The sequence below is a fragment of the Colias philodice genome, chromosome 26 (genome assembly GCF_061535455.1).
Source record: "Colias philodice isolate Cphi_HAF_F1 chromosome 26, ilColPhil1 Martin Lab GWU primary, whole genome shotgun sequence".
Classification (NCBI taxonomy): domain Eukaryota; kingdom Metazoa; phylum Arthropoda; class Insecta; order Lepidoptera; family Pieridae; genus Colias; species Colias philodice.
Genome location: NC_143111.1, coordinates 5,898,642 through 5,915,631, shown reverse-complemented (window position 1 = coordinate 5,915,631; position 16,990 = coordinate 5,898,642). Strand labels below are relative to the sequence as shown.

The 16,990-nt window shown below is 34.7% G+C and overlaps 2 protein-coding genes and 1 non-coding gene across 6 annotated transcripts in view; 1 reads left to right on the top strand and 2 right to left on the bottom strand.

The window, feature by feature from the left end:
- The first annotated feature begins 278 nt into the window (after nucleotides 1–278).
- LOC149476933 (uncharacterized) lies at nucleotides 279–2,904 on the top strand. Its single transcript, XM_089711538.1, has 2 exons — nucleotides 279–2,447; nucleotides 2,839–2,904. Exons 1-2 carry the CDS (start codon nucleotides 744–746, stop codon nucleotides 2,863–2,865), a joined length of 1,731 nt encoding a protein of 576 aa, XP_089567664.1. The 5' UTR covers nucleotides 279–743; the 3' UTR covers nucleotides 2,866–2,904.
- A 1,488-nt stretch (nucleotides 2,905–4,392) lies between these two features.
- Nucleotides 4,393–16,990, bottom strand: part of tsl (membrane-attack complex domain containing protein torso-like) — a 45,483-nt gene continuing 32,885 nt past the window's right edge. The window contains exons 2-8 of one of the 4 annotated variants that reach the window (XM_089711522.1): nucleotides 14,478–14,591; nucleotides 11,134–11,358; nucleotides 8,387–8,509; nucleotides 7,819–7,993; nucleotides 6,873–7,007; nucleotides 6,242–6,376; nucleotides 4,393–5,756 (exon numbers count right to left, since the gene is read on the bottom strand). In XM_089711522.1, coding sequence (XP_089567648.1) covers nucleotides 5,496–5,756; nucleotides 6,242–6,376; nucleotides 6,873–7,007; nucleotides 7,819–7,993; nucleotides 8,387–8,509; nucleotides 11,134–11,358; nucleotides 14,478–14,591 — 1,168 coding nt within the window. In that variant the 3' untranslated portion in view covers nucleotides 4,393–5,495. The remainder of the gene's footprint in view (nucleotides 5,757–6,241; nucleotides 6,377–6,872; nucleotides 7,008–7,818; nucleotides 7,994–8,386; nucleotides 8,510–11,133; nucleotides 11,359–14,477; nucleotides 14,592–16,990) is intronic. The other 3 variants (XM_089711520.1, XM_089711519.1, XM_089711521.1) reach the window with 3 other exon arrangements.
- Nucleotides 14,988–15,103, bottom strand: TRNAL-CAA (transfer RNA leucine (anticodon CAA)). The gene is made up of 2 exons: nucleotides 15,066–15,103; nucleotides 14,988–15,032 (listed from the first exon to the last, which is right to left on the bottom strand). It is a non-coding gene; the product is annotated as a tRNA-Leu (tRNA).

Sequence of the window (16,990 nt, the reverse complement as noted above, 5' to 3'; positions counted from 1 at the left end):
ATCAGCAGCGGGTTAGCTTTGTGATAAATTGCCTTGTCTATGATTCAGGCAATGGCCTCAATTCTAATGATAAGCCATAAATCACAGAGACCGGATGTTTGTATTAAAAATACAATGTAATTATATCCATTAATTAGTGGTGTGAGTTTTATTTTGGAATGTATTGTAGGTCTATATAACTTAAAAGGGAAGTTCCAAATGTTTTGGACCACACCGCCATGCTATCAAATAAATAAATTGTTTAAATTGTAGAAACTTACGAAAAAAAGTAGGTACATATATGTGGGATGATGAGGTGAGATGTATGATTAATTGATGTTTCTGAACGTGTAAGATTACTTTCTGAACGATGATTAGAATGGAAGAACTATGAGCGAATCAATGAGTGAATGTGAATGTGAAGTAGAGAGCGAATGAGGAATGATCTTTCTCTTTTCATTGGGATCGTGGGTGAAGACGGCTGTTTCTCTGTAAGATGTTTTCTAAAAATTAAGATTGTGGTCCGAAAATAAATCTCAAGAAGTTCAAAGTGTTTTTCATTTGGCCCCGATCCTACAATCTTGGGGGCTCGTCCAATTGAAAGAGGAAAATCAAAGATTACGACGGAAAGACGATCAGCGGGAAAGTTAGGTTATCTCACCGGGCGAGGCGGCGCGGCGTGGTACAACTTTTCATGCTAACAAGACGACGACGACTAATAAGACGTATTCCAATAAGACGACAACTATAAGAAAGACGCAAAGATGGGAAAAAAGGACAAGAGAAACAGCAGCAGTTTTAATATTGAAGACGAAGGAAGGAAAGAATTTAAACAAAATGGCGGCGACACACAGCAGCAACAGAACACACTATTCATGACGGCGGACCTTATACCGAAATTTACCGGACAAGACTCTAATTACCCTGTACACAAGTGGATTCAAGATATCGAAGATAATGGATTAATATTTCAATGGACACCATTACAGCAACTTCTTGTTGCCAGGCGATCACTAAGCGGGACGGCGCTTCTTTGGCTTAAATCGGAACGACCATTCAAGACATGGCAGGAGCTGGCGGAAGAAATAGTAAAGGAATTTCCATCTACGTGGGATACGAAAACGGTACATGAATTAATGAGTGCGAGAACGAAAAAGCCGAACGAAAGTTGCATTGATTATCTACTTATCATGAAGGAGATGGGTAAGCGCGGCAAATTAGCTGATTACGTGACTATAAAGTACATAGTTGACGGTATTATTGATGATGAATCCAGTAAGATTATGCTATATGGAATTAAGACGTATGCGGAATTAAAAGAAAAGCTGAAAATTTATGAGTTAGTAAAGTCAAAAACGAATAAAATTAGTCCCAGTCAAGACCGTCAAGATAAGCCTACAAGTGTATATTCGAATTCATCTCATGTAAGAAACACATTTCGTTGTTATAATTGTGGTGATCACGGGCATGCCTCATCAAGCTGCCCTAACAAAGAAAAAGGAGCTAAATGTTTTCGTTGTAACTCATACGGACATATAGCATCAGCATGTGATCTGAAAAAAACAGGCGCATCAAGATTTGAAAATAGAAGCATTCATAAACAAGATGGCGTCAGCGCAAGCGGCGGCGATAAGAACGAAATTCAATCGCAACAAATCAGAAGTATGAAAAGAACGATGTTCGGATCTGTCGGCGAATCAAGTTTCGATCTGAAGTTTGTCGGTCAAGATGGCGGCATAAGAAATAATGAACGAATGATTGACTATGATTGCAATGAAGTTTCTATTAATCAGTTGACAGATGACAAGTCTCAACAGGTTATGAAGATTGTAAACAATGACGAATTAATAAAGAAAAGTTTAAGTGAAGAAAGTCGTTTGAAAAAAATAATTTTGAATAATACTGAAACCACAGCGCTCATGGACAGTGGTAGCGACGTGAATTTGGTCAACGAGGACGTTTATTTATCGATGTGTACCCCAAAATACGACGACAACGTTGTACTCACCGGTCTCGGCAGTGCAAAAGTTAAAACACTTGGACATTGTGTTGTGAAGTTACGAATAGACGGGCGTGATTTCGAACAAGAGACATTTTATATTGTACCTAATGACTGTATGCCTTACTGTGCTATTGTAGGTCGTGCGTTCTTGAGCAATGTTTTTATGGTAATGGATGAAGGAACAGTGTTTGTATTTCCGAAAGATGAAAGTTGGATGACGAAAATTAATTGTTTTTTCTCTACTGTTGATCTTGTAGGTACAGTAAGTAATGAAAGTGTGAAAGATGAAGTAGTGAGGTTAGTTGACAGCTACATGCCACAGCAAACAAAGGAAGCTCCAGTGGAACTGAAAATTACTTTGATGGATGAGACACCTGTTGCACAGCGGCCACGCAGACTGTCACCTAAGGAGCAGCACGAGGTTGACAAGCAGATTCAAGAATGGTTAAAAGACGGCATTATAAGGGTAAGTTATTCAGATTTTGCTAGTCCTCTGGTATTGGTAAAAAAGAAAGACGGTTCAATTAGGATTTGTATTGATTACAGACTGTTAAACAAAAAGATTTTAAAAGATGAATATCCTCTTCCAATAGTAGACGATCTTATAGATAAATTAGCAAGCGCTAAAGTGTATTCAGCCTTAGATTTAAAGAATGGATATTTTCATTTGAAAATAAATGAAGAGTCATGCAAATATACAGCTTTTGTCACCCCGACAGGACAATATGAATTTTTGAGAGCACCTTTTGGGTTAGCTACTTGTCCTAAAGTGTTTATGAGATTAATAACAACAATTTTCAGAGATATGATTGCATCGGGAATTATCATAATATTCATCGATGATTTGTTGATTCCAGCTCGAGATGAACAGCAAGCTGTTATGAGACTGAAACAAGTTTTACAAAGAGCATCAGAATACTGTTTTATTTTGCCTTAACATTTTTATCTGTTTCAGGTTATTCTGAAGACTTATATATTTTTCTATAATAATGTGTATGAAAGACTATGCTTGAAAGAAAGGTGGAAGATTTGTTTATTTTATAAGATTTATTGCTCAAATTATTATCTTGTGATACATGTTAAAGTTGTATGTGTTAACTACACTACTAAGAAGGAAAGGTCATGGGTTAAATAAAACAATAAGGTTTATTGTTTAAAGTCTTTATTTATATTTTGTGTAACAAGATGTAAGAAAAAGTTTTTCTTTAAGTTTATTTAAACTTAGTAATTAACTATAGAAAGGTTTTGTAAGTTTTGATTTTATTTGAAAATGTAATGTTTTCTTAAAGGTTTATTTTGTTATGAGTATTTAAAGTAGAACGGTACTATTGTTTTTGTTTAAGTTGAAAGTTTTAAAGTGTAAAGAAACTTGTAAGATTTTGTTTTTGTTTAATAAGTATGAACTCTAAACATTTAAAGATATTTGTAAGTTTTTGTTTATGCGGAAAGTTTAAAAAATTTAAAGATACTTGTAAGATTGTTTGTATAACTCTATAATTGTTTGTGTTAATACGGTGTTATGATGACTGATGATGGAAGATGATGATGATGATGAATGACTGATGACTGTGTGTGCATGTCTGAGGGCAGACATGGTGCAGGAATGGCCGAGTGTGGGATGATGAGGTGAGATGTATGATTAATTGATGTTTCTGAACGTGTAAGATTACTTTCTGAACGATGATTAGAATGGAAGAACTATGAGCGAATCAATGAGTGAATGTGAATGTGAAGTAGAGAGCGAATGAGGAATGATCTTTCTCTTTTCATTGGGATCGTGGGTGAAGACGGCTGTTTCTCTGTAAGATGTTTTCTAAAAATTAAGATTGTGGTCCGAAAATAAATCTCAAGAAGTTCAAAGTGTTTTTCATTTGGCCCCGATCCTACATATATAGGTATATAGCTGGTTCTGTAATCTATGCCTTCCATGTTAGTTCAAAAGTATTCATAACTTAAATTCTAAGTAAAATTATAGTCCCTTATGTTTAAATCCTTAATGTGTATCAAATAGCTATGAATGTAATATGTAATTAGCATTATCCTATCCTGCTTTCTACTAATATTATAAATCCAAAAGTTTGTGAGAAACATCCATTCTCAGTGAGAATGGATGTATATAGTATGTGGTACTCTTTCACGAAAAAACTACTCGACGGATTGTGATACTATTTGGCAGTAATTTAGCTTATGTACCCGGAATAACACTTAAGTTATAAAGTACCTACTTGCTTTTGTCCGCTGGTTTTTCTGCGGGTGAAACCACGTGGCACAGATAGTCATATTATAGTGTTGGAAGATAAAATGAAAAAATTTATTAGTCTTTAAGTGTAACTAATGATATAAATTATATGTAGGTGTAAATTATAAAATCTTATTTCAGAATTATATAAGGTGATAATAAAACAAAAGCGAAGTCATAAAATATTTTATTCTCCTTACAAACTACATATTTACATCACAATCATTTTTAACAGCTAGAACATTAAATGCACTATCAAGTTTGATCCCGTGTTGTGCTTGTAGAATATTATTTATAATAAATAAGTAGAAAGGTAGCTATTGGCATATTTTTTATTAACTAAAAGATTAATACCTACACATTGTATACTATTTAGTTATTTAAAATGTTTAAGTTTCAAATAATTTTGCTCATGGAAGAAAGACTTTCGTTGAACATGACGTTTATTTTTCAGGATAAAGTTCAGGATAAAAAAGAGTATTCGATAGAAAAGTATATCAACCCCATTTATATGCGGGAACTGTCATTTTGACAGTCATTAATTGTCAAAGTTAGAACGAAATGTAATTGAACCACTTTATAATGATATTTTTTTAGGGATGTCTTCGGTATTAATTAAAATTAGTATATTATTCTGTAGTATACAATGTGCAGGCTCATTTGTGTTCATTTAAAATCTTAATAATCAGAATTTATCAATTTAATCAAACTAATAAGTAGGTCTCTGACATAAATCTATTTAAAACAAACAGCTGGCTTTAATATTGGTTGAAAGAAATCCAATGATAGGTAATTTTACAGACAATTTTAACAAAAAATACAATTTATCTGGGTCCCAGAATTGATGTACAAATATTTCGTATTTAAAATGTATTCAGGATTTCTTTCATTACATAGACTGTAATCATCTTTATGATCATAATAATACTTTACATATTGCACTTACATAAAAGAGTTCTATAGAATGCAACTAGATGGCGCTTTAATAAATAAATATAGAAATTAAAAGCATGAAATACTTGGCAGTTAGGCATCTTGCCATAAATGTATATAAAAATATTATTTATTATATTCTCTCATATCACATTTATACTATGGAATTAAATATATTTTTTATATAAAAATTGGACGAATATTCAAAATTGACTTTTGTACTTACACTGGTGAATCTAAAACAATCAAATTCAAATCAATCACAGAATCAAAAATAATAATCTTGTAGAATCAATAATTTTTTAACTAAAATGTCTTTTCCACAACACAATTTAAGCACCGTCACATGTTACTTTCCCATAATTTCAAATAATTGTCTATGACTTCTTCGAACCACTGTTTCTTTTTATCGTCCTTGAACGCAGGCGATAATGTCTTTAATTCTAATTGTAATAAGGCTTCATTTCCTAACAACGTGTCTAGATTTCTCAATAGGGCTGGCTCTCCGTGCAATTTAAGTAGACTCGGGTACGAAAATATATAGTAATGTACCCGCAATCGTTTCATAGCCCAACTTTCCACTGTTTTGTTACCACTCGCCACCTGTAAATGTAAAGTAAGCTTCATATAATCTTCCATAGTAAAAACTAAAGTTAATACATTATTTTGGTAAAGAAAATCTTAGATTTTTTTTCATTACATTTATAGGATTTAAAAGAAAATTATTTGGAAGGCATTATTAAAAAATGATCTAAATAATTAAAAAAGGTATCAAAGAAAAAATAATCTCTTTAAGAGAAGAACATCAAGATTGGGAAATATTAAAAACGTTCAAATTTCAAACTAAAAAATGTGATCATGCACATGCCATGAATAGACGGACAAAACATTATGGCAGGAATACACACAAAATTGTAATAATTATAATTAATCCTGATATGACACAAAATCACAATTCGTGGATATTCCCGCCATATAAAAAATAGAACGATTCGAAAATGGAATGCATTTGAAATCTATGGTCTGACAATGTCATTGATGCCAGTGAAAATTGGTCTTTCAGGTTATCGTCACAAGGATAGTTTTACCTTAATCTGGCCGATATGTTTAGCCTGCCACGGCGAGAAGTAACCCTCCAGCTCTTTGGCGGTTATATCGGCAACGCCTTTGCTTTTAAGTCTCTCTTTGATCATAGAGTATGCGGTTCTAGAGAACACAAACACCTGGAGTGAGAGCATAGACAAGATTCACGATTTTATTTTTACTTTTTTTTTTCTACGGGCGTGGACTCGAGGACTGATAAGCTTCTTTTCTTATTTCGTTTATCTTGTCTATTTTTGTGGAATGAAAGTGCAATGTCATGCCAATGGTATAGAATAGAAAAGAAGTTTATGGTGTTGACGTGATAGTGAAGCGGTCATGATGCAATGTTATATTCGGGATTGATTCTATGGTTTTCTATAAGGTAATTTTATACATGAATGCAGAAGTACGATGTCTTTAAATCTTTTATCATCTGTAGGGTGAAGGAAATTCGAAGTTCTGAAATTGTCCATGATGTCTTAAAGCAGTATTACTTCCAGTATGGAAAAGTGATGGCACTATAATACGACCTATATAGTTTTGTCCTTTTTCCACCCTGGAATTAATACTGCTTTAACATCGTAATCTGAAATGAAATGACGAAGAAAAGCGTAGGACCAATCCGAAACATCAAACCTTGACAGCGCCAACATGTTCCGCGTAAAGGGGGGAGAAGAAATTGTTCATTTCCGCGGGAGGAATGTCGGTCACACCCCGGGACTTTACCCGCTCTTTTATCCGGGAGTACACGCCCCGGGAAAACACGAATACCTGGGAAGAGCTTCGGTTAGACTTATGTAATAGTTTTGGATTGTTGAGACCTGCTTCATAAAAACTAGTTTTTAATGCTATGGAAATATAGTTGGCTTGATTCATTTAACCTTCCGTCTTTACTCTTTACAGAGGTTTAATTGTCTTTAAGCCTGTTTATTTTAAGCATTTTCAGAGGAATTCAGAGTTATATTTGATGAATAGATTCCATAGTTTTGTTTCTAATAAGGATCATATTAGCCAATTGCAGGACCGTCTTCTTGGTACAGTGGTTAAAAGTTAAAACTTGGTTCGATTCCTGACGTAACTGACCAAATTTATAGGTCATATTCCTAATTTACTAAAGGTAATGAAACTGTCTAATAAGGCTTGATTCTAATATTCTTTGTGTTGACTTCTCTACATGAAGAAACTGGACATTGTGATATATTTGAAATCACGTTATATCGTGACTCGTGACAAAGAGCATGGTGTTGAACGTGAGGCGTGTTTAGAAAACAAACTCGGATACTTTATACATTGATAATTTTGCTATGTAAAATTGTGTGACACATAACTTCGACATTTATAGGCAACTTTTCAATAAATAGGTCAGAAGTATGAGGACTGAATTTAAATCTTTGTGCTTATCTAAGTGTCAAGGAGATTTTAAATGTATAAAAAATCCAAATCAATTGCTCAACCTACTAGTAATATGTTGAAGAATAGTAAATATTTTAATTACTTAGATACATAGATCCAAAATCAAAAATTCCATCTTAAAGTTATAGGTATGTAAAATAATTTCGTATATTTAATAGTTCTTTCTCACCTGATACAATGAATTCCCCGTTATATAAGACGCTATATAATGTGATCCATATTTCCTAATAAAGTCAGCTATAGACACCGTGTCTCCAATAGTCGTGTCTTGAATGGCTTCGAATACCACATCCTCTACTGGTATGTTTGGTGGCAAGTCGCTTAGCTTGGCTGTTTCGCGAAATCTGGAATTGGTATTTGTTTTTGGTATTAGTATTATTGTTCGATATTAGTTTTTAAAATGAAGTAGAAATTGGATAACGGTAAGTGTCTATAACAATAATTTCTATTTATTTCTGGTAAAATTTTAATAGCGTGAATGTTTATCGATCTTTTATGCAAATCTAGAAACATCATAAATCGTTTAATCTATTTAAATTTGCTTTATATACCATCAAAATATTTGCTATAGGTAGCTAATGATTGAACTAACGAATATTTACCCAAAGAGGAAAATACGCAAAGAAGTAGAAAAGATGTAATATAAGAATGAATGTATCTTGTTCTGTATTTTTTGTAAGTAACAATTTTTTTTTCGGACCATATTCTATATTGTTGGTATCCACAACAATACTTACCTAGACACCCTAACCAGCACATAACAATGATCCCCATTGATAAACGACGAGTTGATCCCCAAGTTCCGCGCCATGATGTCCGTGGGCCAGCCCGCGGTGAAGGCGCGCCAGGGTCGTTCTAACCTGCATTTAGTTAAGGGGGTGTTAGTTTTAATTTAAATCTATACTAATACTGGCGGTCCGCCCCGGCTTCGCCCGTGGTATCTACATGTTTAAACTATCCTACCTCTCAAGTTGGATCGAACTGCACATGGTGTGCGAATTTTATTATAATCGGTTAAGTGGTTTAGGAGTCCATTGAGGACAAACATTGTGACACGAGATTTATATATATTAAGATTATAAGGTTGTTTGTGTTTGTTTGTTTGAACGCTAGTCTCAGGAACTACTGGTCCGATTTGAAAAAATCTTTCGGTGTTAGATAGCCCATTTATGGAGGAAGGCTATAATTATATCATCACGCTGAGACAACAGGAGCGGATCACTGAGGGTATAACCGCGGAGCACAGCTAGTATTAGATAAAATTAATAACATTGAAGTTGCTACTTATAGGCTTAAATGGAAAATGGCTGTAGCCTTCGTTAACTAGTAAATATGGTATTGATTCTGGATTGAATATTAATTTTTTTATAGAATCGTTCGTTCGTTCGTTCGTTTCAGCCGTGGGACGTCCACTGCTGGACAAAGGCCTCCCTCAGGGTTTTCCACCACGACCGGTCACCGGCGGCCTGCATCCAGCGGCTCCCTGCCACTCGGACCAGGTCGTCTGTCCATCTTGTGGGTGGTCGTCCCACGCTTCGTCGCCCAGTACGTGGTCTCCATTCGAGAACCTTTCTGCCCCAACGGCCATCGGATCGGCCTCCTACGGATCTCCTCATTTCTGATTCGATCTCGTAGGGAAACTCCGAGCATAGCCCTTTCCATAGCACGTTGAGCGACGCTGAGCTTGTGCACAAGGCCCAGGGTTAGAGACCACGTTTCTGTACCGTATGTCATCACTGGCAACACACACTGCTCGAAGACTTTTGTCTTCAGGCACTGAGGGATTTTGGATGAAAAGATGTTATGTAACTTCCCGAACGCTGCCCATCCGAGTCGGATTCGACGATTGACCTCTTTCCCGAAGTTGGACCTGCCTAATTGGACCGTTTGTCCGAGGTAGACATATTCGTCAACAACTTCGAGAGTAGAGTTTCCAACAGAGACTGGAGTGGGCACAACATGGACATTCGACATGATTTTCGTCTTGTCCATGTTCATGCTAAGGCCCACTTGTTGTGAAACTCTGTAGAGGTCATCGAGCATTGCATTAAGGTCTTCCATGGATTCTGCCATGACTACGATATCATCGGCAAAACGAAGATGAGAGATGTACTCGCCGTTAATATTGATGCCAAGTCCTTTCCATTCCAACAGTTTGAAAGCATCTTCCAAAGCAGCGGTAAAAAGTTTGGGCGAGATCACGTCGCCTTGTCTAACACCGCGCTGCAATGGGATTGCCTTTGTGCACTGATCTTGTACTCGGACTGACATTGTGGCGCGTTCGTACAAGCTTCTCAATACTTCGATGTACCGATAGTCAATACGGCACCGCTGGAGAGACCTTAATACGGCCCAGGTCTCGATCGAATCGAAGGCTTTTTCATAGTCCACGAACGCTAAGCATAGTGGCAAATTATACTCCTCGGTTTTCTGTATAATTTGCCGCAGCGTGTGGATGTGGTCTATGGTGCTAAAGCCTTTACGGAAACCGGCTTGTTCGGGAGGCTGGAAGTCATCTAACCTGCGTTCGAGACGATTCGTGACAACCCTTGAAAACAGCTTATAAACATGACTCAAGAGTGATATCGGTCTGTAGTTCTTCAATAGGGTCTTATCTCCCTTTTTGAAGAACAGAACAACCACACTCCTGCTCCATGCTTCAGGCGTTGTGCCCTCGAGCAAGGCGGAACTGAATAGCCTCTGGAGCATTCTGAGGATTGGTTTTCCACCCGCTCTCAGTAGCTCAGAGGTAATTCCGTCCTCACCCGGCGCCTTGTTGTTCTTAAGCTGTTTCAGAGCTATCCTAATCTCGTACAGGCTGATGTCCGGGATATCTTCGGTGAAATGTCGGGTTAGTCGGGCTCTTGGGTCTTTCGCCGGACTATTAACAGGCTTGGCAACTGAGGTGTAAAGCTGCCGGTAGAACCTCTCGACCTCTCCTAATACCTCTGACTTGGCCGACACTACTACGCCACGGTCTGTCTTCAGCTTCGTCAGCCGGCTCTGCCCAATAGACATATCTCTTGCAAACACTTTCGAGCCTTGGTTTCGCTTAATCGCTTCCTCAATGCTTGAAGCATTAAAGGAGCGAATATCGTGTCGCAGAGATTTAGATATCCGTCTATTGAGCTGCCTATATGACTTAGCATCTTCAGATGTGCGCAGTGGCATAGAGCGCCGGTCTGCCATAAGTTTCAGAGTATGGTCAGAGAGTTTTTGCGGGTTTACGGGTTTTTTTTATAGAATAGTACATACATATTGCATTCCTTTTATTTTTTGATAGTATAAGAAGGTCCCATTTTAAATTATACAATGTTTATTGTTAAAATATTGACTAAAGCAGTGTGAAGAATGAAGTTGAGGAATCTGACCAATGATATAAATTGTGGAACTAAGAAGAATCGGTGCTTAAAAATATTTCGTGTTTATCATTATTATTACATTCATTATTCATCACATAAAAACCATAACATTAAATACCAACCTCTCAAAGCTAAAATCCCTAAAGTACGCTTGCAACAACTGCTTCAAGTTATCGCAGAATTCCATATGAAAGTCGCCGTCGAACAGCGTCTTGGCCTGCCGCGGTTTCGGCGCAAGCGCGTACTTCTCGACGTCTCTGAAGACGGATACCGTGGGCTCCCGGAACACCCAGCCTTCTGTGTCGTTACGAGGCACCACTCGCATGCATATGCTGAGGTAGCCATATCTGTAAAGGTTTGGATAGAAGAATTATGTTGCGTATTTATGAGATCTTTGGAGAGCGCCTTGAGTATTTCTGTGTTTTCTGGATAGCGCCATATAATTCTAAACCAATTAATCTAAACGGGTTCTTGAAGGTATGGAATGTTTTGGACATAATATATTATGGCAACGATATGTGTTTTCACTCGAAATGTGAAACCTACATCTTTTCTACTTTCTACCTTTTCGCGTGAAAACATAAATAATTTGGAAAATCCAAAAGTGCACGCCTCATAATTTTTTTTTAATAAATATTTATTAATTATTATTTTTGTTTATTTAATAACAATTAAACCACATCGAATCAGACCCTGAAAAATGAAAGGGTTCTATTCCTGAGCATACTCAAACGTAAGAGAAAAAAAAAGACTCGATTAGTAAAGTATTTCGGTCGCTATCGTGTTAACAAGAAAAAGGATCCGCACATACAGACACACGGACGTCCAAGACAGAACTTTTTTAAACTGTTTTTTAACTAGTTTAAATAACAAAAATGACATCAAAAATATCATGAACGTTAAAAATAGTGTTTTTTCTTAATATGTGTGTGTATGTATTATCTTACAAGTGCAATGTATGATACATAAAGACATTTTAAGTTTGAAAAATCAGATGTTTTGCGCGAAGTGACAGTAGTACCCACCTCAACGCTTCGCTTATGAGGCGTGCAATTCGAAAGCGCATAGGCACAGAGCAAAAATATGAATGACATCTGACTATAATTTTTAGAAAATTTTGTGGTGACAAATTATTAACCTACGAATAACATTTCAAAGATACGATTATAAAAACACTGAACCTTTATTCCAATAATGAAATAAACACTATAATTGTTGGCATGTGATTAGATAACAATATTAAATATCAGCAGTCTGTTATTCTATAAATGAGCTTTTTATACAAATAAGGTAATAATTGTTAGCAACGCATTGTTTGAATTATACAAAATTATATATTGCAGAATGCGGTAGGCGTTCGAAATGAATTATTTTTTAATTGTTTTGTTTGTGTTATATAAACATATTTTGTTTGTTCTCCTATACATGTTAGATATTTTTAAATATAAATTAAGTCAGTGTCTGAAACAATGTTGCTTGATAAAAAATAAAAAATAAATTATACCTAATTTGTTTTCAATTACCATACCTTTTCCTATTAACGATATATAACATAGCAATTAATTCATTGAGAGATTTCTGAGTTCTGGCATATTGCATAAAAACTAGGCCTATATCTATTCAAATCAGACCTGTTTGTAACAGATATTATACTAAACCCTTGTTGGTAAACTATTTAATCTATTATGGTATTTTATTGACCAATTACCACATTATGATACATATTTTTAAATATTTTAATTAAACATTAGCATATTCTCATGCCTTGTCACTCAATAGATATGTGTGATGTATGCACTTGTCATCTGTATGCCAATAATAATTGATTATGCAATATGATTTAATATGATTCTACCTACGTTGTGAATAATTATTTGTTGCAAAAACACGTGTACATGACGTATTTTTAATCCAGTAGTAATTTGAAGTTTACATTGTAAAGCTAATTCCTTTCTGGTATCAATTTAAATAAATGACGTTTTTTTCAGAATTTCCTAAGACTATTTCATGACTAGTGGTCTTTAATTTAGGAGCTTAGTTAAGATAAAAAAGAAATCGTATCGATATAAAAGAATAATGTTAATTGTTTATTTAGCCGTCAAAAAACAAAATAGGAATAGGAAAGGAGGAATAGGAATAGGAATTCCTATAGGAATAGGAATGATGTGTATTTGTTTTTTGCTTTAGGAATAGGAATATGCCTAGCTCCTATCATGATGTGCATTCCGTATCCATAGCGTATCATTTTCATCATACAAATATGTGATCCGATTATTTACTCGACTAAGTATATCGAATGTTCCAGAAGCATCTAGTATATATAGTCGTTCTTATTATATATAGGTAACTGGTATGATATGAGCAGAGTATGTATAATTGTTGTAATATTCCTATGGCATTATGATGTACATGATGCATTATTTGCACATAATAATAATATGCATCTGCAATGATAAACAAATGATGGTATAATAAGGAATTGGACAAAGGGCCATAACTGCATTCTCAGGTGTTATAGACGGTGGGAATGGAATTATTATTGGTGCCATTTTAGTTATTATTTGATACTATAGACCGATAGACCAAGAGCCATAATTTGTTAGGAGTTATGAGTTACTTAGATCATAAATACTTGATATAAAATGTTATGACAATGCTAGATTTATAGGTCATATGCTAAGATACTTTTTATGCGAATATGATTTTTAGTATTAGAGTGTTAATTAATTGGAATTTATGATTTTATTTATAGCAAGCTTGAGGTAAATAATAGATACTGTGAAAAATCCAAAGAGTTATTTAACAATAATTATTACCTACACATATTTTCTTAATTTGAAACTTATAACTTATTAGACTACAGGCCCGTGTTGAAAAAATTATGGGTCATTTGACCCACCAGGTGACCTATCTAGAACGATATAAGAGCATAAAATAATAAGATTCAGCACTATAACGTCACTTGTAAGCTGTCCACCGGAGTGCAGATGAGAATTTGAAGGTTCAGGTAGAGATTTTCTCCCCTTGTCTCCATGATTTTTGTACGGCGTTGCGGAATAATTGATTAAAAGTAGTATAGAAATAGTATGACACAGATGCCGTACAAAATCAAATGACCTTTACCCCGGCAACTGTCGAAAAATAAAAATAAATTCCGACTTTGTGGACAACCATTTTTGGCATCTTTGGCATTTTTTTTCATCGGCATTTTTTTTTTTTTATATATAACTTATAGTCAAACATTGTGTGATGACGTCTTTAAAATTAGTATACCTAATACTCTTCTAATTATAAAAATGGGCATCCATAAAGAAATATTTCAAGTATTTAAAATAGAAAATTCAAGTATGTACTTATTAAAGTACCTACATAATTATTATATATTTATTTTCTCCCTGTTTACTAGTCATAATTTTCTTAATATTTTATCTTAGCCAATATATTTAAATTGTATAGGTATAATTACCTCATAAATATATTAATAGATTTCCCAACACCTAGCTCGGAGTCGAGCGAGCCCGCGCGGCAGAGTGCTACCGCGAGCAGCAGCACTGTAGCGCGCATCACACACGCACTGCACCTGGAATCATTAATTAATTATTAATTAATAAGCATAATATTTTGAAACAACATCTATATTCTAAAGCTAAATTATACACGCACGCGATATGAATACTACTTACAATAAAAAATATTCCCACACGGAAACAACAGTCTTATAAGTTATACAAATATTATTTGATTGATATTCTGTTCGTTTATGGTTATTATTATATTGAAGCAATTTTACACGCTAGCGTGAAATAACTAAATCACAGTTATAAAAAAAACTTACTTCAATTTTCCGCTAATGTTCATTTGAATAGAAAAATTTGTAAAAAAATATATTTCATGGTAAAAATATCGTAATATTTTTCCATGTTGTTTTCTACAGTAATTTTCTAATTTTAAGCATTAAAAAAATACAAAAAAGTTTTGTCAGAAGTGGGATTCGAACCCACGCCCTCAGAGAGGACCAGAACAGCTCAGTACCTGTTTGACAGGCAAGGTTTCCCTTGAGTCTGGCGCCTTAGACCGCTCGGCCATCCTGACAGATACGTGGTGTGTCGAAATAGGCGAACAGTTTGTATGTTACTTTAGTTTCATTATGAGATACTAGATGGCGCTATGGGAATGTCTTTGAGATTAGTAGTGATATTTTGTTAGTTCACTGTTTAATAAATCAATGTCGAAAGTTTTTCAATTGCTAGAGCATGTTTTTTTTTAAAGTGAAACTTTTATTACATCGTCTCAAACTTTTTGGTCTGTGTAGCGCATGTCGCGTGTATCGCAGCTGCCGAGTAGGTATACCTACTCGGCAGCCGACCGTCACGCGACATGCGCTACACAAAGCAGTGTTCGGAACCGTTCGAACAGTTTCACTTTTACCGTGGTTTCATAAAACCACACAACATTTTTAATATTTTAATATTTTATGGATGATATTCGCAACACAAACTTAAAAAATAAAACACTCCTAATTTAATTTTGCCCTCATCAATCAACCACAAGAAAAATAAGACAAAATGCCACACGGCGCAAATAACTTCACGTGATTCCAATCAAGAATAATTATGTTAATATTAGAACAGATAAAAATCACGATTCACAACAAAGTAAGGGACACTTAAAATTATTATTTTTATAGTCCTTGACCAAGATTGGCCATCAATTGTAAGAAACGAATCGCATTAGGACGCACGAATGATTTTAATTTACAATAAGTCACCCGTAAAATTTATTGTTTCAGCATCTTCGTATCGTTTTAAAATTACTTTATGCTATTAAATTTTGTTATATCTAGTTGCTGACTTCTGTAGTGGCACAAGTTACAAAATAGGTAGTTATCTAGGTAGGTACGTGGTAATAGAATTAATAGCATCGTCACAATTAATCTTCAAAATCCATTTTATAATACCTAATATTCTACCATACTGACGTAAAATATTTTAATAAGAATAGATTCATAAGTCATGACATGCATAGGTACGTCAGCTGTTTATGGTGGTTAAAGAGGATACTGGTTTAAAAAATATGATAATAATTATAATTGTTATAATAATTAAAAAAAAAACATCCTTTCGGTAAATGTATTGGTATATATCAACACACTTGAAGTAATTTCGATCATTGATAGCTAGCATCGATATTGCATCACTAATTGAGAGCTCTCGAGATATTCCAATTGTAATAATGCATTTAATTCTCAATTGCTCATAATGCAATTCTGAGTACGCTAATAACAGGCTCGTCCGGTAGTAAATAATTTACAAACATTACATATTATTACGTACCTATTATAATCTAATATCTAATATTCTAATATTTCTAATATTTCTAATATATTTTCTAATATATATTATAAAGGCGAAAGTTTGTAAGGATGTATGGATGTATGGATGTATGGATGTATGGATGTATGGATGTATGGATGTTTGTTACTCTTTCACGTAAAAACTACTGAACCGATTACAATGAAATTTAGCACACATATAGAGGGTAACTTGGATTAACACATAGGATAGTTTTTATCCCGGAAATCCCACGGGAACGGGAACTATGCGGGTTTTCCTTTGCAAACGCAGGCGAAGCCGCGGGCGAAAATCTAGTTTTTAATAAAAGAAAATGATGCGTAGATAATAATATATCAGTCTCACCTTACGCTACACGAACTTTATGCTATTTTTGATGTTTTAAAAAGAAAAATATTGTTTAGACAAGTATGACTAAAAGTTTAGCTACTTGCCACTAGATGTCGCTGTATCAATTTTCCTAACAATGTATGACTTCTAAACTTTTATTCGTAACCTAAGAATCTTGTGGTTTCAATCACGAAACCACATATTAGTGATATTACTCTATTATTTCGGAGCCCATAGTAAATACCTATTTACCGAATTAATACCTATATCTCCTATGGAAGATATTTGTTTTGCAAAT